Source organism: Ranitomeya imitator, chromosome 1 (assembly GCF_032444005.1).
Source record: "Ranitomeya imitator isolate aRanImi1 chromosome 1, aRanImi1.pri, whole genome shotgun sequence".
Classification (NCBI taxonomy): Eukaryota; Metazoa; Chordata; class Amphibia; order Anura; family Dendrobatidae; genus Ranitomeya; species Ranitomeya imitator.
The window spans coordinates 428,653,245-428,677,315 of NC_091282.1; the positions used below are offsets into that span (position 1 = coordinate 428,653,245).

At 46.3% G+C, this 24,071-nt stretch overlaps 1 protein-coding gene across 1 annotated transcript in view; it reads right to left on the reverse strand.

The window, feature by feature from the left end:
• The window catches only part of LOC138670712 (transmembrane channel-like protein 1), a 181,687-nt gene that overhangs the window by 13,982 nt on the left and 143,634 nt on the right, over nucleotides 1–24,071 (reverse strand). Inside the window, exon 14 of the mRNA XM_069758357.1 lies at nucleotides 12,296–12,363. Coding sequence (XP_069614458.1) covers nucleotides 12,296–12,363 — 68 coding nt within the window. The remainder of the gene's footprint in view (nucleotides 1–12,295; nucleotides 12,364–24,071) is intronic.

Here is a 24,071-nt window from a genome sequence, read left to right on the forward strand (position 1 = left end):
ACCACCTTGCACCCCAAAATAGCGTTCACCTCATAATCGTCCGAAGACGAACCCGATGTCCCAGCAGATGACTTGGAGAACCGGGACATATACACGGGTTTCAAGAGGGACACATGAAAGGTGTCGGTGATACCCAGGTGTGGCGGAAGGGCCAAACGATAGACCACAGGATTAACCTGCTCGAGGACCTTGAATGGGCCCAAGTAGCGAGGAGCAAATTTAGTGGACTCAACTCGCAGCCTGATGTTACGGGCGGAGAGCCACACCAAGTCGCCAGGAGCAAAGGTCGGGGCAGGGCGCCGATGTGCATTGGCGGAGGACCTCATTCTCTCCTTCGAGGCCCGAATGGCATCCTGAGTGCGGTCCCAAATGTCCCGTGCCTCCACTGCCCAGTCTGCCACCCTGGAGTCAGCAGAGGACACGGGCATAGGCACAGGAACCCGCGGATACTGGCCGTAATTAAGGAGGAAAGGAGTCTGACCGGTGGAGTCGGCTACAGCGTTATTAAGGGCGAACTCTGCCCATGGTAATAAAGATGCCCAGTCATCCTGCCTGGCAGAAACAAAATGTCATAGATATGTGACCAGAGTCTGATTGGCCCTCTCTACCAACCCATTCGTCTCGGGATGATACGCGGAAGAGTGATTTAACTCAATGCTGAGAAGACGACAAAGCTCTCTCCAGAACCGAGACGCAAACTGGGGACCCCGGTCACTGACAATTTTGTCTGGCATGCCGTGTAGGTGGAAGATGTGTCTTATGAACAACGCTGCCAAGGCCCGTGCAGAAGGTAACCGTGGGAGCGGCACCAAGTGCACCATTTTCGAGAAATGATCGGTAATAACCCAAATGACGGTACAGCCGCGAGACTTGGGCAAACCCACTACAAAGTCCATCCCGACCATCTCCCAGGGCCTGTCTGCCACCGGCAAGGGATAGAGTAACCCAGACGGCCGTTGTCGAGGAGACTTATTTTTGGCGCATGAGACACATGCCAGAACGTAATCTCTGACATCTCGCAGCATATGCGGCCACCAGTACGTCCTCGCCAGCAGCTCAGATGTCCTTTTTGTCCCAAAGTGTCCACCCACCCTGGAGGAATGAGCCCAAGAGAGAACCTCCGGTCGCAAATTTATGGGCACAAAAGTCTTGCCCGGAGGCACAGACTCAAGCGACACCGGAGCCACGGTTCTCAAGCTTTCAGAAGGAACAATAAGCCGAGGCTCTCCTTCCTCCTCCTCAGATGACACAACAGAGCGAGAAAGAGCATCAGCTCGAATGTTCTTCTCCCCAGCAACATAATTGAGGGTGAAGTGGAATCGGGAGAAGAATAAGGACCATCTGGCCTGGCGAGAATTTAGCCGCTGGGCTGTTTGCAAATATAGCAAATTTTTGTGGTCTGTAAATACTTGAAAGGGAAAACGAGCCCCCTCCAAGAGATGTCTCCACTCAGAGAAAGCCAATTTCATCGCTAGCAACTCCCTGTCCCCGATGGAATAATTCCTCTCCGCTGGTGTGAAGGTCTTGGAGAAGAAGAAGCACGGATGCTTCCGACCTTGAGCATCCTTTTGGAAGAGGACTGCTCCAGCACCAACGTAAGAGGCATCCACCTCCATTATAAACGGCTTATCGACATCGGGACGATGTAGGATGGGAGCGCTAGCAAAATGAGACTTAGTAGAAGAAAAGGCCCTGGAGACCTCTTCAGACCACACTTTGGGATTTGCTCCCTTCTTGGTGAGGGCTACCAAGGGAGCTACCAAAGTTGAGAAATGGGGAATGAACTGGCGGTAATAATTAATGAACCCCATAAAGCGCTGCACCGCTTTAAGTGAATGAGGTTCTTGCCAGTCCATCACAGCCTGTAGTTTGGCAGGATCCATAGCCAATCCCTGGGCAGAGATGATATAGCCCAGGAAAGGTAAAGACTCCTGCTCAAACACACACTTCTCCAACTTTGCGTAAAGAGAGTTTGCCCGTAAGAGGTCGAAGACTCTGCCAACATCTCTCCGGTGGTAGTCAATATCTGGAGAGAAGATGAGAATATCATCCAGATAGACTACGACCGAGGTGGAAAGCATATCCCGGAAGATGTCGTTGACAAAGTCTTGGAAAACGGCTGGGGCGTTACAGAGCCCGAAGGGCATCACCAGATACTCATAGTGCCCATCTCTGGTGTTAAACGCCGTCTTCCATTCGTCCCCCTTACGAATGCGAATCAGGTTATAAGCTCCCCGAGGTCTAATTTGGTAAATACCTTAGCTCCCCGTAGCCTATCAAAAAGCTCAGAAATCAGGGGCAGCGGGTACTTATTCTTAACGGTGATGGCGTTAAGACCCCTGTAGTCTATGCAAGGACGCAATTCTCCATTCTTCTTCTGTACGAAGAAGAACCCTGCCCCTGCTGGTGACACTGACTTCCTAATAAATCCTCTTGCCAAATTCTCCTGGATGTATTGGGACATAGTCTCCGTCTCCGGGAGAGAGAGGGGATAGACACGTCCCCGAGGAGGTTCTGCTCCAGGCAAGAGATCTATAGGACAGTCATAGGGACGGTGAGGCGGAAGGGTCTCCGCGGCCTTTTTGGAGAAGACGTCTGCATAAGACCAATAGTATTTGGGGAGAGTAGAGAGATCTGCGGGTATCTCAGTGGTGGAAACCTGAACGCACTCTTTCACACATCTGCCCTTACAGGATTCACTCCAACCCAATATCCTCCCAGAGGTCCACTCAATATGTGGGGAGTGGAAACGGAGCCAGGGTATTCCCAGCAGAATCTCATCCATTCCCTCGGGAAGGACAAGAAGGGAAATAATCTCCTGGTGGGATGGGGACATGGCTAACGTGAAAGGGACAGTCTGATGTGTGATCTGTAATGGAAGTGTCGACCCATTCACCACTCTAACGGTTACTGGTTTGGCAAGCATAACCAGAGGTATTGCGTGGCGCAGAGCAAAAGCAGAAGACATAAAATTTCCCTCTGCTCCTGAATCCACACAAAGCTCTACTGTAAGAGTGGATGTGCCTAACAGGATTGTCCCTTTAAAGGACAATTTTGAGGAAAATGCCGCAGTGTCCAGTGAACCTCCTCCAATGGACACTAGACGCGATCGTTTTCCCGACCGCCGTGGACATTTATTAGCGTAATGTCCCTGTTGCTGGCAATTTTTACATACCACAGGTACTCGAACGGTCTGAGACCTAGGTCCCGCTCGAGAAACCTCCATGGCCTCATGGGAGTCGGACGCCATAACAGGAGATTCTAGAGGTTTGGCAAAGGTGGGAGCCAGCCGAAACCTCTGCCTACACTGGGTCCACTCCAACCTCCGCTCGTTAAAACGGAGATCGATGCGGGTAGCTATAGTAATAAGCTCCTCCAGTGTGGCGGGAATCTCCCTGGTGGCCAAGGCGTCCTTCACATGATCTGCCAGTCCTTTCCAGAACACCGGAATAAGGACTTTATCCGGCCATTCCAGCTCAGAAGCTAGAGTCCGGAATAGGATGGCAAACTGGCTGACCATGGACGAATCCTGAGTAATTGCCAACAATTGGAGCGCGGTATCGTGGGTGACACGGGGTCCCAGAAAGACCTGCCTCAGAGCGTCCAGGAAGATAGGAGCACTCTGTACCACACGATCACCACGTTCCCAAAGCGGCGTTGCCCACTCCAACGCCCTGCCCGACAAGAGAGATATAATGAATCCCACTTTCGCCCGTTCCGTAGGAAAACGTGCAGCCAGCAGCTCGAGATGTATGGAGCACTGGCTCACGAATCCCCGACATAGCTTACTGTCACCAGCAAACTTGTCTGGAAGTGGGAGACGGGATAAGGTCGGAGCAGGGGTGGCAGCGGACAAACTGGCTGCAGCTGCACTTGCAGCCTGAACAGCGACAGCAGTAAAGTCCACAGCTGAGGTTGTGCGCTCGAGAGCCGCCAACCTACCCTCCAGCTGCTGGATGTACTGCTGTAGACGCTGACCGTCCGCCATTTACTAGCCAGACCCTGGCGCTAGTATTATGTTAGGGCTAGCGGAACGCACCGAGTAGAAATAGATATTTATTATTAATGGTGCGTTCGCAGCCCGGGGTCCACCGTGCAGGAAGAACCTGCTGCTAGTGAATGGTGGCACAATATGGCGGTGTAGACTAGCTCTGTTACCTCACAGAGCAGCCGCGAGAGGAAAGCACTGCGCCCTGTTAGCCTCACAGGAGCACAAGCTTACTGCCAAGCTGATAGCAGTCTGTGGTTAAGCAACACGCAATCTCCTCACCGGAGAAGCCGGTATTCTAGGGGCTTATTTCAGCCGGGTCCCTGAACACACTCATACAATCTCCTCACCGGAGGTGCCGGTATTCTAGGGGCTTATTTCAGCCGGGTCCCTGAACACACTTATGCTAACTGTTGTGAGTTCTGTTTTTGGGCTCCCTCTGGTGGTTACTGATGGTACTGGGTGACTTGTCTTTCCTGGGTCTCTGGGTTCCACCTGTTCCATCAGGATATGGGAGTTTCCTATTTAACCTGGCTTTGCTGGCATTTCCTCGCCGGTTATCAATGTATCCAGTGTGTCTTGTTACCTCTGCTCCCTGCTCCTAGAACCTTCTGGTCAAGCTAAGTTTGGATTTTCCTGTTTTGGTGTTTTGCTTTATTTGGTTTTTTAGTCCAGCCTGCAGATATGTGATTCTTTGCTGCTGGTTGCTCTAGTGGGCTGAAATTGCTCCTCATGTACCATGAGTTGGCACATGAGTTCAAGTAATTTCAGGATGGTTTTTTGAAGGGTTTTTCGCTGACCGCGCAGTTCACTTTTGTATCCTCTGCTATCTAGCTTTAGCGGGCCTCATTTTGCTGAAACTGTTTTCATACTGCGTATGTGCTTTCCTCTCATTTCACCGTCATTATATGTGGGGGGCTGCTATTTCTGTGGGGTATTTCTCTGGAGGCAAGAGAGGTCTGTGTTTCTTCTAATAGGGGAAGTTAGATCTTCGGCTTGAGCGAGACGTCTAGGATCATCGTAGGCACGTTCCCCAGCTACTTTTATTTGTGTGTTTGGTTCAGGGTCGCGGTCAGCTCAGGTTCCATCGCCCTAGAGCTTGTTTGTATCTGTGCTTGTCCTTTAGTGATCCCCTGCCATTGGGATCATGACAGTATAACCGGCCCACAAAGTGTTAATTGTATTGGCTGAAGTAGGAGGATAAGTAGTCTGAGGAAGTTTTTTTTTTTTGTTTTTTTTTTCTATTTCCCTCAGAGTTTGCTGCCTAGCCTTATTGCAGCCTGGCTACTTCCTCCTCCTCTTAATCTTTGAATGGCTCTGATCCCAGCTGTTTATCATGGATGTCCAGAGTTTGGCTTCCAGCCTGAATAATCTTGCCGCTAAGGTTCAAAATATACAGGATTTTGTTGTACATGCTCCTATGTCTGAACCTAGAATTCCTGTCCCAGAGTTTTTTTCTTGAGATAGATCTCGTTTTCTGAATTTTAGGAACAATTGCAAGTTGTTTCTTTCTTTGAAATCTCGCTCCTCTGGAGACCCTGCTCAGCAAGTCAAGATTATTATATCTTTCCTGCGGGGTGACCCTCAGGATTGGGCATTTGCATTGGCACCAGGGGACCCTGCGTTGCTTAATGCGGATGCGTTTTTTCTGGCATTGGGTTTGCTCTATGAGGAACCTAACCAAGAGATTCAGGCTGAAAAAGCTTTGTTGGCCCTCTCTCAGGGGCAAGATGAAGCAGAAATTTATTGTCAAAAATTTCGGAAGTGGTCGGTGCTTACTCAGTGGAATGAGTGCGCCCTGGTTGCAAAGTTCAGAGATGGCCTTTCTGAGGCCATTAAAGATGTTATGGTGGGGTTCCCTGCGCCTACTGGTCTGAATGAGTCTATGACTATGGCTATTCAGATTGATCGGCGTTTACGGGAGCGCAAAACTGTGCATCATTTGGCGGTGTCGTCTGAACCGTCACCTGAGATAATGCAATGTGATAGAATTCAGTCCAGAAGTGAACGGCAAAATTATAGGCGGAAAAAAAGGTTGTGCTTTTATTGTGGTGATTCAGCTCATGTTATATCAGCATGCTCTAAACGCACAAAAAAGGTTGATAAGTCTCTTGCCATTAGTACTTTACAGTCTAAGTTCATTCTGTCTGTGACTCTGATTTGTTCATTATCATCCATTTCCGTCGATGCCTATGTGGATTCAGGCGCTGCCCTGAGTCTTATGGATTGGTCATTTGCCAATCGCTGTGGGTTTAGTCTGGAGCCTCTGGAAGTCCCTATTCCTTTGAAGGGAATTGACTCTACACCTTTGGCTATGAATAAACCTCAGTACTGGACACAAGTGACCATGCGTATGACTCCTGTTCATCAGGAGGTGATTCGCTTCCTGGTACTGTATAATTTGCATGATGTCCTAGTGCTTGGTCTGCCATGGTTACAAACTCATAATCCAGTCCTTGACTGGAAATCGATGTCTGTGTTAAGCTGGGGTTGTCAGGGGGTTCATGATGATGCACCTCCGATTTCTATCGCTTCATCTACTCCTTCTGAGATTCCTGTGTTTTTGTCTGACTATCGGGATGTTTTTGAGGAGCCTAAGCTCAGTTCGCTTCCTCCTCACAGGGATTGCGATTGTGCTATAAATTTAATTCCAGGCAGTAAATTTCCTAAAGGTCGTTTGTTCAATCTGTCAGTGCCAGAGCATACTGCTATGCGGGATTATGTTAAGGAGTCCTTGGAAAAGGGACATATCCGTCCATCTTTGTCCCCTTTGGGAGCAGGTTTTTTTTTTTCGTGGCCAAAAAAGATGGTTCCTTGAGGCCTTGTATAGATTATCGTCTTTTGAATAAGATTACCGTAAAATATCAGTATCCTTTGCCATTGTTGACTGATTTGTTTGCTCGCATTAAGGGGGCTAAATGGTTCACTAAGATTGATCTTCGGGGTGCGTATAATCTTATACGAATAAAGCAAGGTGATGAGTGGAAAACCGCATTTAATACGCCTGAGGGCCATTTTGAGTATTTGGTAATGCCTTTTGGACTTTCTAATGCTCCTTCAGTCTTCCAGTCCTTTATGCACGATATTTTCCGTGAATATCTGGATAAATTTATGATTGTGTATTTGGATGATATTTTAGTTTTTTCTGATGACTGGGAGTCTCATGTTCAGCAGGTCAGGAAGGTGTTTCAGGTCCTGCGGGCCAATTCCTTGTTTGTAAAAGGCTCAAAGTGTCTCTTTGGAGTCCAGAAGATTTCTTTCTTGGGGTATATTTTTTCCCCTTCTACTATTGAGATGGATCCCGTCAAGGTTCAGGCTATTTGTGACGGGACGCAGCCTACATCTCTTAAGAGTCTACAGAAGTTCTTGGGCTTTGCTAATTTCTATCGTCGTTTTATAACTAATTTTTCTAGTGTTGTTAAGCCTTTGACGGATTTGACTAAGAAGGGTGCTGATGTTGCTAATTGGTCTCCTGCGGCTGTGGAGGCCTTTCAGGAACTTAAGCGCCGGTTTTCTTCTGCTCCTGTGTTGCGTCAGCCAGATGTTTCGCTCCCTTTTCAGGTTGAGGTTGATGCTTCCGAGATTGGAGCGGGGGCGGTTTTGTCACAGAGAAGCTCCGATGGCTCAGTGATGAAGCCATGCGCGTTTTTTTCTAGAAAGTTTTCGCCGGCTGAGCGGAATTATGATGTTGGTAATCGGGAACTTTTGGCCATGAAGTGGGCATTTGAGGAGTGGCGTCATTGGCTAGAGGGTGCTAGACATCGTGTGGTGGTCTTGACTGATCACAAAAATTTGATTTACCTTGAGTCTGCCAGGCGTCTGAATCCTAGACAGGCTCGTTGGTCACTGTTTTTCTCTCATTTCAATTTTGTGGTTTCATACCTGCCAGGTTCAAAGAATGTGAAGGCGGATGCTCTTTCTAGGAGTTTTGTGCCTGACTCCCTTGGAAATTCTGAGCCCTCTGGTATCCTTAGGGATGGGGTGATTTTGTCTGCTGTCTCCCCAGACTTGCGACGTGCTTTGCAGGAGTTTCAGGCGGGTAAACCTGATCGTTGTCCGCCTGAGAGACTGTTTGTTCTGGATAATTGGACCAGTAGAGTCATCTCCGAGGTCCATTCTTCTGCGTTGGCAGGTCATCCTGGAATATTTGGTACTAGAGACTTGGTGGCCAGGTCTTTTTGGTGGCCTTCCTTGTCGAGGGATGTGCGTTCTTTTGTGCAGTCTTGTGAGGTTTGTGCTCGGGCTAAGCCTTGCTGTTCTCGGGCCAGTGGATTGTTGTCACCTTTGCCTATCCCGAAGAGGCCTTGGACGCACATTTCCATGGACTTTATTTCGGATCTCCCTGTCTCTCAAAAAATGTCCGTCATCTGAGTTGTGTGTGATCGCTTTTCTAAAATGGTTCATCTGGTACCCTTGCCTAAGTTACCTTCCTCCTCTGAGTTGGTCCCTCTGTTTTTTCAGAATGTGGTTCGTTTGCATGGGATTCCTGAGAACATCGTTTCTGACAGGGGATCCCAGTTTGTGTCTAGATTTTGGCGGACGTTCTGTGCTAAGATGGGCATTGATTTGTCCTTTTCGTCTGCATTCCATCCTCAGACGAATGGCCAGACTGAACGAACTAATCAGACCTTGGAAACTTCCTTGGAAACTTATTTGAGGTGTTTTGTTTCTGCTGATCAGGATGACTGGGTTACCTTTTTGCCGCTGGCCGAGTTTGCCCTTAATAATCGGGCTAGTTCTGCTACCTTGGTTTCTCCTTTCTTTTGTAATTCGGGGTTTCATCCTCGTTTTTCCTCTGGTCAGGTGGAACCTTCTGATTGTCCTGGAGTGGACATGGTGGTGGATAGGTTGCATCGGATTTGGAGTCATGTGGTGGACAATTTGAAGTTGTCCCAGGAGAAGGCTCAGCAGTTTGCTAATCGCCGTCGCCGCGTGGGTCCTCGACTTCTTGTTGGGGACTTGGTGTGGTTGTCTTCTCGTTTTGTTCCTATGAAGGTCTCTTCTCCTAAGTTCAAGCCTCGGTTCATCGGTCCCTATAGGATCTTGGAAATTCTTAACCCTGTGTCGTTTCGTTTGGATCTCCCGGCATCGTTTGCTATTCATAATGTGTTCCATCGGTCGTTGTTGCGGAGGTATGAGGTACCTGTTGTTCCTTCGCTTGAGCCTCCTGCTCCGGTGCTGGTGGAGGGAGAATTGGAGTATGTTGTGGAGAAGATCTTGGATTCTCGTGTTTCCAGACGGAAACTCCAGTATTTGGTCAAGTGGAAGGGTTATGGTCAGGAGGATAATTCTTGGGTGGTTGCCTCGGATGTTCATGCTGATGATTTGGTTCGCGCTTTTCATAGGGCTCATCCTGGTCGCCCTGGTGGTTCTCGTGAGGGTTCGGTGACCCCTCCTCAAGGGGGGGGTACTGTTGTCAGTTCTGTTTTTAGGCTCCCTCTGGTGGTTACTGATGGTACTGGGTGACTTGTCTTTCCTGGGTCTCTGGGTTCCACCTGTTCCATCAGGATATGGGAGTTTCCTATTTAACCTGGCTTTGCTGGCATTTCCTCGCCTGTTATCAATGTATCCAGTGTGTCTTGTTACCTCTGCTCCCTGCTCCTAGAACCTTCTGGTCAAGCTAAGTTTGGATTTTCCTGTTTTGGTGTTTTGCTTTATTTGGTTTTTTAGTCCAGCCTGCAGATATGTGATTCTTTGCTGCTGGTTGCTCTAGTGGGCTGAAATTGCTCCTCATGTACCATGAGTTGGCACATGAGTTCAAGTAATTTCAGGATGGTTTTTTGAAGGGTTTTTCGCTGTCCGCGCAGTTCACTTTTGTATCCTCTGCTATCTAGCTTTAGCGGGCCTCATTTTGCTGAAACTGTTTTCATACTGCGTATGTGCTTTCCTCTCATTTCACCGTCATTATATGTGGGGGGCTGCTATTTCTGTGGGGTATTTCTCTGGAGGCAAGAGAGGTCTGTGTTTCTTTTAATTGGGGAAGTTAGATCTTCGGCTGGAGCGAGACGTCTAGGATCATCGTAGGCACGTTCCCCGGCTACTTTTATTTGTGTGTTAGGTTCAGGGTCGCGGTCAGCTCAGGTTCCATCGCCCTAGAGCTTGTTTTTATCTGTGCTTCTCCTTTAGTGATCCCCTGCCATTGGGATCATGACAGCTAACCACACTGGCGCAAAGCACATATGACTTGATACTAGCGCATGGCCGTGCGGTCATGCGCAGTTTATATAGCTGCAGCACAGGAAGTGGCTATAGAACTTTTGCCCTTCCAAGACCTGCCAAGAGGACCAATGGAATGTGCCGCAGAGCCTGAGCACATGACCCTCGATCTCCAACGGGAGATCTTGCCCTGGGCATGCTCAGTGTGTGCAGATAAGGACTTAGTCCCAGAGAAGTCCGCTCGCTGCTGACCAGTATAGGCTTTAAAGGCAGAAGCTGGAGAAGCAGCAGTAACTCTTCTCACAGAGTCAGACTGAGCGAGACGCTGGGATCGACGTCCCTGCTGAGCAGACTCCACTGCGGCTGGAGGAGAATGGGAGACCGCAGCGGAGATGGATCGAGATTCCCCCTGTGCAGCAGAGGAAACTCGACTCCTAACAGGCATCTGTAATTTACATCATAGGTAGACCTCAACTATGGGAGACAAACTGAGAAAAAAAAATCCAGAAAATCACATTGTCTGTTTTTTTAACATTTTTTTTGCATTTTATGGTGGAAAATAAGTATTTGGTCAGAAACAAACAATCAAGATTTCTGGCTCTCACAGACCTGTAACTTCTTCTTTAAGAGTCTCCTCTTTCCTCCACTCATTACCTGTAGTAATGGCACCTGTTTAAACTTGTTATCAGTATAAAAAGACACCTGTGCACACCCTCAAACAGTCTGACTCCTAACTCCACTATGGTGAAGACCAAAGAGCTGTCAAAGGACACCAGAAACAAAATTGTAGCCCTGCACCAGGCTGGGAAGACTGAATCTGCAATAGCCAACCAGCTTGGAGTGAAAAAATCAACAGTGGGAGCAATAATTAGAAAATGGAAGACATACAAGACCACTGATAATCTCCCTCGATCTGGGGCTCCACGCAAAATCCCACCCCGTGGGGTCAGAATGATCACAAGAACGGTGAGCAAAAATCCCACAACCAGGCGGGGGGACCTAGTGAATGAACTGCAGAGAGCTGGGACCAATGTAACAAGGTCTACCATAAGTAACACACTACGCCACCATGGACTCAGATCCTGCAGTGCCAGACGTGTCCCACTGCTTAAGCCAGTACATGTCCGGGCCCGTCTGAAGTTTGCTAGAGAGCATATGGATGATCCAGAGGAGTTTTGGGAGAATGTCCTATGGTCTGATGAAACCAAACTGGAACTGTTTGGTAGAAACACAACTTGTCGTGTTTAGAGGAAAAAGAATAATGAGTTGCATCCATCAAACACCATACCTACTGTAAAGCATGGTGGTGGAAACATCATGCTTTGGGGCTGTTTCTCTGCAAAGGGGCCAGGACAACTGATCCGGGTACATGAAAGAATGAATGGGGCCATGTATCGTGAGATTTTGAGTGCAAACCTCCTTCCATCAGCAAGGGCATTGAAGATGAAACGTGGCTGGGTCTTTCAACATGACAATGATCCAAAGCACACCGCCAGGGCAACGAAGGAGTGGCTTCGTAAGAAGCATTTCAAGGTCCTGGAGTGGCCTAGCCAGTCTCCAGATCTCAACCCTATAGAAAACCTTTGGAGGGAGTTGAAAGTCCGTGTTGCCAAGTGAAAAGCCAAAAACATCACTGCTCTAGAAGAGATCTGCATGGAGGAATGGGCCAACATACCAACAACAGTGTGTGGCAACCTTGTGAAGACTTACAGAAAACGTTTGACCTCTGTCATTGCCAACAAAGGATATATTACAAAGTATTGAGATGAAATTTTGTTTCTGACCAAATACTTATTTTCCACCATAATATGCAAATAAAATGTTAAAAAAACAGACAATGTGATTTTCTGGATTTTTTTTTCTCAGTTTGTCTCCCATAGTTGAGGTCTACCTATGATGTAAATTACAGACGCCTCTCATCTTTTTAAGTGGTGGAACTTGCACTATTGCTGACTGACTAAATACTTTTTTGCCCCACTGTATGTATAATGCAAAGAAAATTTATTTTTTGCCACATTTTAGAAACCTGTTGTAAAAGAATGTGGTTACATTGAATTCATAATGAGGTATATAGAATGCTTAAAACACGGAAACCTAAAATTTGGGGGGTTATTGCAGTGATCATCAAGACATGTAACAGAATGCACTTACCAAATCATTCCTTGGTTAAAAATAAGTCCCAACACATTACCACTGATATCAAATTCACAGTATGAAGGCTGAAAATATAAATAAAAATTATCAAGTATAAATTCATAGAATGTAATATTTACCAGAAGACCACTTACAGGGTAAATTAGCATTTAAAAAGACAACAGAACACTTCATCCAACTGGATCCAAGTATAAAAGTTGGGGATCAAGGTAAAGCTGTTAAATTTGATAATAATTGCTTTGATAAAAAGGACATTTGGACTGGCATGTAAAAGTTTGGGCACCTCTGGTCAAAATTACTGCTATTGTGAACGGTTAAGCAAGATGAAGATGAAATGATCTCTAAAAGGCTTAAAGTTAAAGATGACACATTTCTTTTGTATTTTTGGGGAGAAAAAAAAAATATTCCGTACAGACCAAAAGTTTGGACACACCTTCTCATTTAAAGATTTTTCTGTATTTTCATGACTATGAAAATTGTACATTCACACTGAAGGCATCAAAACTATGAATTAACACATGTGGAATTATATACTTAACAAAAAAGTGTGAAACAACTGAAAATATGTCTTATATTCTAGGTTCTTCAAAGTAGCCACCTTTTGCTTTGATGACTGCTTTGCACACTCTTGGCATTCTCTTGATGAGCTTCAAGAGGTAGTCACCGGAAATGGTTTTAACTTCATAGGTGTGCCCTGTCACGTTTAATAAGTGGGATTTCTTGCCTTATAAATGGGGCTGGGACCATCAGTTGTGTTGAGCAGAAATCTGGTGGATGCACAGCTGATAGTCCTACTGAATAGACTGTTAGAATTTGTATTATGGCAGTTCACATTTCCAAAAATTATTTGCAGACAACACCAAAGTGGCATCAATTTCACGACAATATAAATAGTATAATAGAGACAGAAAGGTCTTCCACTACCCCCAATCCAGCAGATGGACACCCAACCAGGAGTGTTCACATTTCCAAAAATTATTGGCAGACAATACCAAAATGGCATCAATTTCACCACAGTAGAAATAGTATAATAGGGACTGACAGGTCCTCCACTATACCCAATCCAGCAGATGAACACCAAACCAGGAGTGTTCTCATTTAAACAAATGAGGGCCTTACACCACAGAAGTGGAACAAATTTCACCAGAGTAGGCATAGTATAATAGTAGAAATAGTATAATAGGGACTGACAGGTCTTCCACTACACCTAGCCCAGCAGATGGACAGTTGGACACCCAACTAGGTGTGTTCACATTTCCAAAAATTAGGGTCTGACACCACTGAAGTAGCATCAATTTCACCAGAGTAGACATATTATAATGGAGACCAATATCTCTTTCACTATAGTCAACCCAGCAGATGGAGAGACCCAATCAGGACTCTCCACATTTCCAAAAATTATTGGCAGACACCACCAAAGTGGCATCAATTTCACAAGAGTAGAAATAGTATAATGAGGATTTACATTGTGAAATTGATCATAATTATAATTATTATTATCATAATAATAATAATAATAATAATAATAATAATAATAAATAATAATTAAAAAATTAGGGCCTGACACCACTGAAGTGGCATCAATTTCACAAGAGTAAAAAAAGTATAATAGGGACTGACACGTTTTCCTCTACAGCCAACCCAGCAGATGGAGACCAACCATGAGTGTTCGTATTTCCACAGATTGTGTTAACATCTGCATCAGCAGCAGCAACAGCAGGCACAGAAGCCACACTAAAGATATCACAGAATGCAATTATGCAAGATTAATGCAGCAGACCAAAAAATGCAACATCACCTAGTCTGTACAATCTGCGATTGGGGTGCAAAGTCCTTGGAGATTCATGACTTGTTCATCTTGATGAATGTTAGGATAAACTTTCAGGGGAAAACCGGTTGAGCTTATCCATCAGGACACCACCAGCAGTGCATCTGAGAGAACGCTGGCTGCCGAGCATGAAAAAACATTGAAGGCGTGTGAGACAAGCTCAGGCCAGTAATCCATTTTTGAAGACCAAAATGTGAAAGGGTTCAAACCCTCCCTGATGGTATTAATATTCAGGTCTAGATACTCCTGCTCCATCCTCACCATTCATTCACTAAGTGCCAGTCTTGTGTTGGTGCATGAGCTGGTCTAAAAAAATATCAAAGGACCCACTGAAATTGCTTCTCCCACTTCTTTTGGCGTTGATGAATTGACATTATCAACCTGTAAACTGGCATTGACAAAGACCTCTGTATCAATGCAGTCGATGATCTGAGGGTGCGAATAGCAGAAGTGAACACACAGCTTCCATACTTTCTGCAGATCCCAGACCAGGATAGTGGAAGAGAAAATGCTGTACCACCAGGTTGAGGATGTGAGCCATGCAAAGCATGTTTGTCAGCTTGCCTCACCGTAGGGTCACCGCCAGATTTGCACTGTTATCGGACACTGTTGTGAATTCAGCTTTTGGGCTCCCTCCGGTGGTTGTAGAGGGTAATGCAGTTGTGCCTGGACTGCACGATTGGACAGGTGTATCTACTAATTGCAAAACTGACTGGGGTATATAGCCTTGCAGGACTCTTTAGTCCCTGCTAGTTGTCCATTGTTTTTGGAGGATTCACTTCCCTGTTGGTCTCTCCAGTTTGCTGTGCTTTTCTACAAAGATAAGTCCTGGCTTTGTTTTTGCTGTCCACCTGCTGTGGACCTTACAGTTCTGTGCATATTCATGTTTTTGTCTTGTCCAGCTTTGTCTGTGAAGGATTTTTTGCAGCCAAACTGTGTCTCTAGAGATGCAGATATACCCCCCATGTCTTTAGTCAGATGTGGTGATTCGTATTTTCTGTGGTGGATATTTTCAAATGTTTATATACTGACTGCATAGTACTCTGTTCTATTCTTTCTTTTTAGCTAGTATGGCCTCCTATGCTAAAATCTGATTTCATATTTGCGTATGTTATTTCCCTCTCCTCTCACCGTCAATATTTGTGGAGGGCTATCTATCCTTTGGGGATTTTCTCTGAGGCAAGATAGGTTCCCTGTTTCTGTCTTTAGGGGAAGTTAGATCTTAGGCTGTGCCGAGGGGTCTAGTGTCATGATCCCAATGGCAGGGGATCACTAAAGGACAAGCACAGATACAAACAAGCTCTAGGGCGATGGAACCTGAGCTGACCGCGACCCTGAACCTAACACACAAATAAAAGTAGCCGGGGAACGTGCCTACGATGATCCTAGACGTCTCGCTCCAGCCGAAGATCTAACTTCCCCTATTAGAAGAAACACAGACCTCTCTTGCCTCCAGAGAAATCCCCCACAGAAATAGCAGCCCCCCACATATAATGACAGTGAAATGAGAGGAAAGCACATACGCAGTATGAAAACAGTTTCAGCAAAATGAGGCCCGCTAAAGCTAGATAGCAGAGGATACAAAAGTGAACTGCGCGGTCAGCGAAAAACCCTTCAAAAAACCATCCTGAAATTACTTGAACTCATGTGCCAACTCATGGTACATGAGGAGCAATTTCAGCCCACTAGAGCAACCAGCAGCAAGAATCACATATCTGCAGGCTGGACAAAAAAACCAAATAAAGCAAAACACCAAAACAGGAAAATCCAAACTTAGCTTGACCAGAAGGTTCTAGGAGCAGGGAGCAGAGGTAACAAGACACACTGGATACATTGATAACCGGCGAGGAAATGCCAGCAAAGCCAGGTTAAATAGGAAACTCCCATATCCTGATGGAACAGGTGGAACCCAGAGACCCAGGAAAGACAAGTCACCCAGTACCATCAGTAACCACCAGAGGGAGCCCAAAAACAGAACTCACAACAGTACCCCCCCTTGAGGAGGGGTCACCGAACCCTCACGAGAACCACCAGGGCGACCAGGATGAGCCCTATGAAAAGCGTGAACCAAATCATCAGCATGAACATCCGAGGCAACCACCCAAGAATTATCCTCCTGACCATAACCCTTCCACTTGACCAAATACTGGAGTTTCCGTCTGGAAACACGAGAATCCAAGATCTTCTCCACAACATACTCCAATTCTCCCTCCACCAGCACTGGAGCAGGAGGCTCAAGCGAAGGAACAACAGGTACCTCATACTTCCGCAACAACGACCGATGGAACACATTATGAATAGCAAACGATGCCGGGAGATCCAAACGAAACGACACAGGGTTAAGAATTTCCAAGATCCTATAGGGACCGATGAACCGAGGCTTGAACTTAGGAGAAGAGACCTTCACAGGAACAAAACGAGAAGACAACCACACCAAGTCACCAACAAGAAGTCGAGGACCCACGCGGCGACGGCGATTAGCAAACTGCTGAGCCTTCTCCTGGGACAACTTCAAATTGTCCACCACATGACTCCAAATCCGATGCAACCTATCCACCACCATGTCCACTCCAGGACAATCAGAAGGTTGCACCTGACCAGAGGAGAAACGAGGATGAAACCCCGAATTACAAAAGAAAGGAGAAACCAAGGTAGCAGAACTAGCCCGATTATTAAGGGCAAACTCGGCCAGCGGCAAAAAGGTAACCCAGTCATCCTGATCAGCAGAAACAAAACACCTTAAATAAGTTTCCAAGGTCTGATTAGTTCGTTCAGTCTGGCCATTCGTCTGAGGATGGAATGCAGACGAAAAGGACAAATCAATGCCCATCTTAGCACAGAACGTCCGCCAAAATCTAGACACAAACTGGGATCCCCTGTCAGAAACGATGTTCTCAGGAATCCCATGCAAACGAACCACATTCTGAAAAAACAGAGGGACCAACTCAGAGGAGGAAGGCAACTTAGGCAAGGGTACCAGATGAACCATTTTAGAAAAGCGATCACACACAACCCAGATGACGGACATTTTTTGAGAGACAGGGAGATCCGAAATAAAGTCCATGGAAATGTGCGTCCAAGGCCTCTTCGGGATAGGCAAAGGTGACAACAATCCACTGGCCCGAGAACAGCAAGGCTTAGCCCGAGCACAAACCTCACAAGACTGCACAAAAGAACGCACATCCCTCGACAAGGAAGGCCACCAAAAAGACCTGGCCACCAAGTCTCTAGTACCATATATTCCAGGATGACCTGCCAACGCAGAAGAATGGACCTCGGAGATGACTCTACTGGTCCAATTATCCGGAACAAACAGTCTCTCAGGCGGACAACGATCAGGTTTACCCGCCTGAAACTCCTGCAAAGCACGTCGCAAGTCTGGGGAGACAGCAGACAAAATCACCCCATCCCTAAGGATACCAGAGGGCTCAGAATTTCCAAGGGAGTCAGGCACAAAACTCCTAGAAAGAGCACCCGCCTTCACATTCTTTGAACCTGGCAGGTATGAAACCACAAAATTGAAATGAGAGAAAAACAGTGACCAACGAGCCTGTCTAGGATTCAGACGCCTGGCAGACTCAAGGTAAATCAAATTTTTGTGATCAGTCAAGACCACCACACGATGTCTAGCACCCTCTAGCCAATGACGCCACTCCTCAAATGCCCACTTCATGGCCAAAAGTTCCCGATTACCAACATTATAATTCCGCTCAGCCGGCGAAAACTTTCTAGAAAAAAACGCGCATGGCTTCATCACTGAGCCATCGGAGCTTCTCTGTGACAAAACCGCCCCCGCTCCAATCTCGGAAGCATCAACCTCAACCTGAAAAGGGAGCGAAACATCTGGCTGACGCAACACAGGAGCAGAAGAAAACCGGCGCTTAAGTTCCTGAAAGGCCTCCACAGCCGCAGGAGACCAATTAGCAACATCAGCACCCTTCTTAGTCAAATCCGTCAAAGGCTTAACAACACTAGAAAAATTAGTTATAAAACGACGATAGAAATTAGCAAAGCCCAAGAACTTCTGTAGACTCTTAAGAGATGTAGGCTGCGTCCAGTCACAAATAGCCTGAACCTTGATGGGATCCATCTCAATAGTAGAAGGGGAAAAAATATACCCAAGAAAGAAATCTTCTGGACTCCAAAGAGACACTTTGAGCCTTTTACAAACAAGGAATTGGCCCGCAGGACCTGAAACACCTTCCTGACCTGCTGAACATGAGACTCCCAGTCATCAGAAAAAACCAAAATATCATCCAAATACACAATCATAAACTTATCCAGATATTCACGGAAAATATCGTGCATAAAGGACTGGAAGACTGAAGGAGCATTAGAAAGTCCAAAAGGCATTACCAAATACTCAAAATGGCCCTCAGGCGTATTAAATGCGGTTTTCCACTCATCACCTTGCTTTATTCGTATAAGATTATACGCACCCCGAAGATCAATCTTAGTGAACCATTTAGCCCCCTTAATGCGAGCAAACAAATCAGTCAACAATGGCAAAGGATACTGATATTTTACGGTAATCTTATTCAAAAGACGATAATCTATACAAGGCCTCAAGGAACCATCTTTTTTGGCCACGAAACAAAAACCTGCTCCCAAAGGGGACAAAGATGGACGGATATGTCCCTTTTCCAAGGACTCCTTAACATAATCCCGCATAGCAGTATGCTCTGGCACTGACAGATTGAACAAACGACCTTTAGGAAATTTACTGCCTGGAATTAAATTTATAGCACAATCGCAATCCCTGTGAGGAGGAAGCGAACTGAGCTTAGGCTCCTCAAAAACATCCCGATAGTCAGACAAAAACACAGGAATCTCAGAAGGAGTAGATGAAGCGATAGAAATCGGAGGTGCATCATCATGAACCCCCTGACAACCCCAGCTTAACACAGACATTGATTTCCAGTCAAGGACTGGATTATGAGTTTGTAACCATGGCAGACCAAGTACTAGAACATCATGCAAATTATACAGTACCAGGAAGCGAATCACCTCCTGATGAACGGGAGTCATACGCATGGTCACTTGTGTCCAGTACTGAGGTTTATTCATAGCCAAAGGTGTAGAGTCAATTCCCTTCAAAGGAATAGGGACTTCCAGAGGCTCCAGACTAAACCCACAGCGATTGGCAAATGACCAATCCATAAGACTCAGGGCAGCGCCTGAATCCACATAGGCATCGACGGAAATGGATGATAATGAACAAATCAGAGTCACAGACAGAATGAACTTAGACTGTAAAGTACTAATGGCAACAGGCTTATCAACCTTTTTTGTGCGTTTAGAGCATGCTGATATAACATGAGCTGAATCACCACAATAAAAGCACAACCCTTTTTTCCGCCTATACTTTTGCCGTTCACTTCTGGACTGAATTCTATCACATTGCATTATCTCAGGTGACGATTCAGACGACACCGCCAAATGATGCACAGGTTTGCGCTCCCGTAAACGCCGATCAATCTGAATAGCCATAGTCATAGACTCATTCAGACCTTTAGGCGCCGGGAACCCCACCATAACATCTTTAATGGCCTCAGAAAGGCCATCTCTGAACTTTGCAGCCAGAGCGCACTCATTCCACTGAGTAAGCACCGACCACTTCCGAAATTTTTGACAATAAATTTCTGCTTCATCTTGCCCCTGAGAGAGGGCCAACAAAGCTTTTTCAGCCTGAATCTCTTGGTTAGGTTCCTCATAGAGCAAACCCAATGCCAGAAAAAACGCATCCGCATTAAGCAACGCAGGGTCCCCTGGTGCCAATGCAAATGCCCAATCCTGAGGGTCACCCCGCAGGAAAGATATAATTATCTTGACTTGCTGAGCAGGGTCTCCAGAGGAGCGAGATTTCAAAGAAAGAAACAACTTGCAATTGTTCCTAAAATTCAGAAAACGAGATCTATCTCCAGAAAAAAAACTCTGGGACAGGAATTCTAGGTTCAGACATAGGAGCATGTACAACAAAATCCTGTATATTTTGAACCTTAGTGGCAAGATTATTCAGGCTGGAAGCCAAACTCTGGACGTCCATGATAAACAGCTGGGATCAGAGCCATTCAAAGATTAAGAGGAGGAGGAAGTAGCCAGGCTGCAATAAGGCTAGGCAGCGAACTCTGAGGGAAAGAGAAAGAAAAAAAAAAAAAAAACTTCCTCAGACGACTTATCCTCCTACTTCAGCCAATACAATTAACACTTTGTGGGCCGGTTATACTGTCATGATCCCAATGGCAGGGGATCACTAAAGGACAAGCACAGATACAAACAAGCTCTAGGGCGATGGAACCTGAGCTGACCGCGACCCTGAACCTAACACACAAATAAAAGTAGCCGGGGAACGTGCCTACGATGATCCTAGACGTCTCGCTCCAGCCGAAGATCTAACTTCCCCTATTAGAAGAAACACAGACCTCTCTTGCCTCCAGAGAAATCCCCCACAGAAATAGCAGCCCCCCACATATAATGACGGTGAAATGAGAGGAAAGCACATACGCAGTATGAAAACAGTTTCAGCAAAATGAGGCCCGCTAAAGCTAGATAGCAGAGGATACAAAAGTGAACTGCGCGGTCAGCGAAAAACCCTTCAAAAAACCATCCTGAAATTACTTGAACTCATGTGCCAACTCATGGTACATGAGGAGCAATTTCAGCCCACTAGAGCAACCAGCAGCAAGAATCACATATCTGCAGGCTGGACTAAAAACCAAATAAAGCAAAACACCAAAACAGGAAAATCCAAACTTAGCTTGACCAGAAGGTTCTAGGAGCAGGGAGCAGAGGTAACAAGACACACTGGATACATTGATAACCGGCGAGGAAATGCCAGCAAAGCCAGGTTAAATAGGAAACTCCCATATCCTGATGGAACAGGTGGAACCCAGAGACCCAGGAAAGACAAGTCACCCAGTACCATCAGTAACCACCAGAGGGAGCCCAAAAACAGAACTCACAACAGTCTAGGGAGTGTTAGGTACCCCCCACGGCTACTTCTAGTTGCGCTGCTAGGTTCAGGGTTTGCGGTCAGTACAGGGACCACCTTCTCCAGAGTCCATCTCATGCTGCTCCTAGGCCACCAGATCATAACAGGACACGGCCTTCCCTGGATGCAAGTTCAGCAGAGACAGCCATTGCCCAAACTTGGCCTGGAGAGCTGTCCACAACTCTTCAGCTGTATGACTGTGATCTCCAAGGCATGTCAATTTTAACACTGCCTGATTGCGGCAAGTGTTGGCTGTGCAGTATGGCGTTGGTGGTGATTCACTCTGCACTGTTGGAAAGAGTGTCTCATTAAGGTAGAGGAGGTAGAGGAGGAGGCAGAAACAGAACCCTGGCAGACATAGATTTAGTAAAGGGACAGGTTATGTTGTCTGTGACATGCTAGTGTAGCGCAGGCACAACTGTTGTGAATTCTGTTGTGAGCTCCCTCCTGTGGTCACAAGTGGTACTTCGGCTGATTCTCTCTGTGAGCTTCTGTTGGTGGAGGGAAGTGGTACTGCGGCTTCTGAGTTTCCTCCCTCAGGTGATCTGGTGAGGTCGTTAGGTGCTTCTCTACTTAACTCCACCTAATGCTTTGATCCTGGCTTCCTGTCAATGTTCCAGTGTTGGACTTGCTTTTCCCTGGATCATTCCTGTGGCCTGCTGCTCTGCATAGCTAAGTTCTTCTTTGCTAATTGTTTGCTATTTTTTCTGTCCAGCTTGTCTGATTTGTTGCTGGAAGCTCTGGGACGCAAAGGGTGTACCTCCGTGCCGTTAGTTCGGTACGGAGGGTCTTTTTGCCCCCTTTGCGTGGTTTTCTTTAGGGTTTTGTGTAGACCGCAAAGTTACCTTTTCTATCCTCGATCTGTTGAGAAAGTCGGGCCTCACTTTGCTGAATCTATTTCATCTCTACGTTTGTCTTTTCATCTTAACTCACAGTCATTATATGTGGGGGGCTGCCTTTTCCTTTGGGGTATTTCTCTGAGGCAAGGTAGGCTTATTTTCTATCTTCAGGCTAGTTAGTTTCTCAGGCTGTGCCGAGTTGCATGGGCAGAGTTGGGCGCAATCCATGGCTGCCTCTAGTGTTGTTTGGAGAGGATTAGGGATTGCGGTCTGCAGAGTTCCCACGTCTCAGAGCTCGTTCTATGATTTTGGGTTATTGTCAGATCACTGTATGTGCTCTGACCGCTATGTACATTGTAGTACTGAATTGCCTTTCATAACACACAACTTTCTTAGAAAAGTAATGGCGACTGGGCAACTGGTACAGGGGGACTGCAATGGCCATCAGCTTTTAGAAACCGTCTGTATCTACCAGTTAGAAAGGTTGCTTTTCCGTGGTCAACAGATTGGAGATAGTGGAGTTCAACCTCTTAGATTTTTGATATGTAGGAGAATACAATCTTTTAAGTGACCAAAATGGCAGGACCATGGGCTGGCTGCAGTGCTGAGAGAGAGCGGAGTACAGTGAACCGGACAAACTGCTGGACCATGGAGAAGGTGCAGGCGGAGATGTTATGGTGGATTTAGAAAGTTGTGATGTGCTCATTCTCTGAGATTGGTCAAAAACAGCAGGCATATCCACTTCCATTACAGCTGACAGGGGGCTCTCTGTCAGCGTGACTGGAGCAGGTAAAAAACCCGAGTTTAAGCTGTCGGAGACCTGTGTCACAATATTTGACATGGTAACAGAAGATGAGGAAGAAGTGATTGATGGGGCGGCTGATGGTAGTGGAGGTCCACTGGTCCGCTTTTTAAAGCAGTGGTATTCCCAGAGTAACGCATGTTGATTGTGCATGTAAAGTTTCATACATGCGATAGTCAAATTATTGCATTTCTTCCCTCTGTGGACTGTACTGGGTGTGATATTCAACTCAGAAAAACACAGCACATGATATCCTCCGGATCACAGCTGGGAACCATATCCTCCAGTTTACAGTCTTTAAACACACCAGTCCTCCTCCTGAGACCAGTTGCCATGGATGACTGCACTGCTGTGTACTCTGTGGGGTGCCAGGCTTTTCAGCTGCTTTGGTTGTTTGGCTTTGCTGGCCTGTGTTGCCTCACACAGGTGGAGTGCTGCAGAGCCTTCTGCTCTGTACTCCTCCAAACACCAGACTGACATTGTCTCAGAACCTGACAGACCCAACCCTTATACTGCAGGGTTTTTAACTAGAATCTGAGGCCTTCAGCCACATGGAAAACCCATCCAGGAATGAAACGGACTGCACCACTACCGTCCTGCAGTCTGTTTAAAAATACAGAACAGGTTTTACCTAAATCTGCCTTCGACAACCAGCATGTCCAAGACCTCTACTCATGTTACCTCACATGTAACACCAGTCACTGCCTCACACCATGGAATAGAAATTTGTGACTCTGGGGATTGTACTGTGTGTGATGTTAAGGTGGAGGAAGGGGAAGATAGGCCACTTGATGCAGCGCTTGCCATCCAATGGAGCACATGCTCTTTCTGGCCCTAATCTAGAAGGCGTATCACTGTGCAGCTGCCATAAAAGTGGAGTAGAGTAGCCTGTTCAGTAACAGATGTTGTTAGTGGCCTTTGGATAGGATGAGATGGTGTTTGTTCAGTTGAGCTTTCATTAACATTAACACCTAACCCATGTACATATCAAACAACAAGCCTATTCTTAATTGCAACATGACCTTGCTTTTTTCCCCTTATGTCATATGTACCCTTCCCCTCTTGTAGGCTGCTGTTTCACAATCTTAGGCCCACACCTGTTACTAATTGAACAATCAAGATTTATTTTATTACATAGTGTGCCTGAACAACACTGTTAAGATTTTTAAGAGGAAATGTGGTCTTCGGATTTCTCACTGCAACACAGTTTTATCCCAAATGATTTGGATTAGCAAATTGGGCCTCCTGACTGCACCCCAACATTAGGTCTAACAATTTTTAAGTAGAAATCTGGCCTTCTGATTTCTCACTGA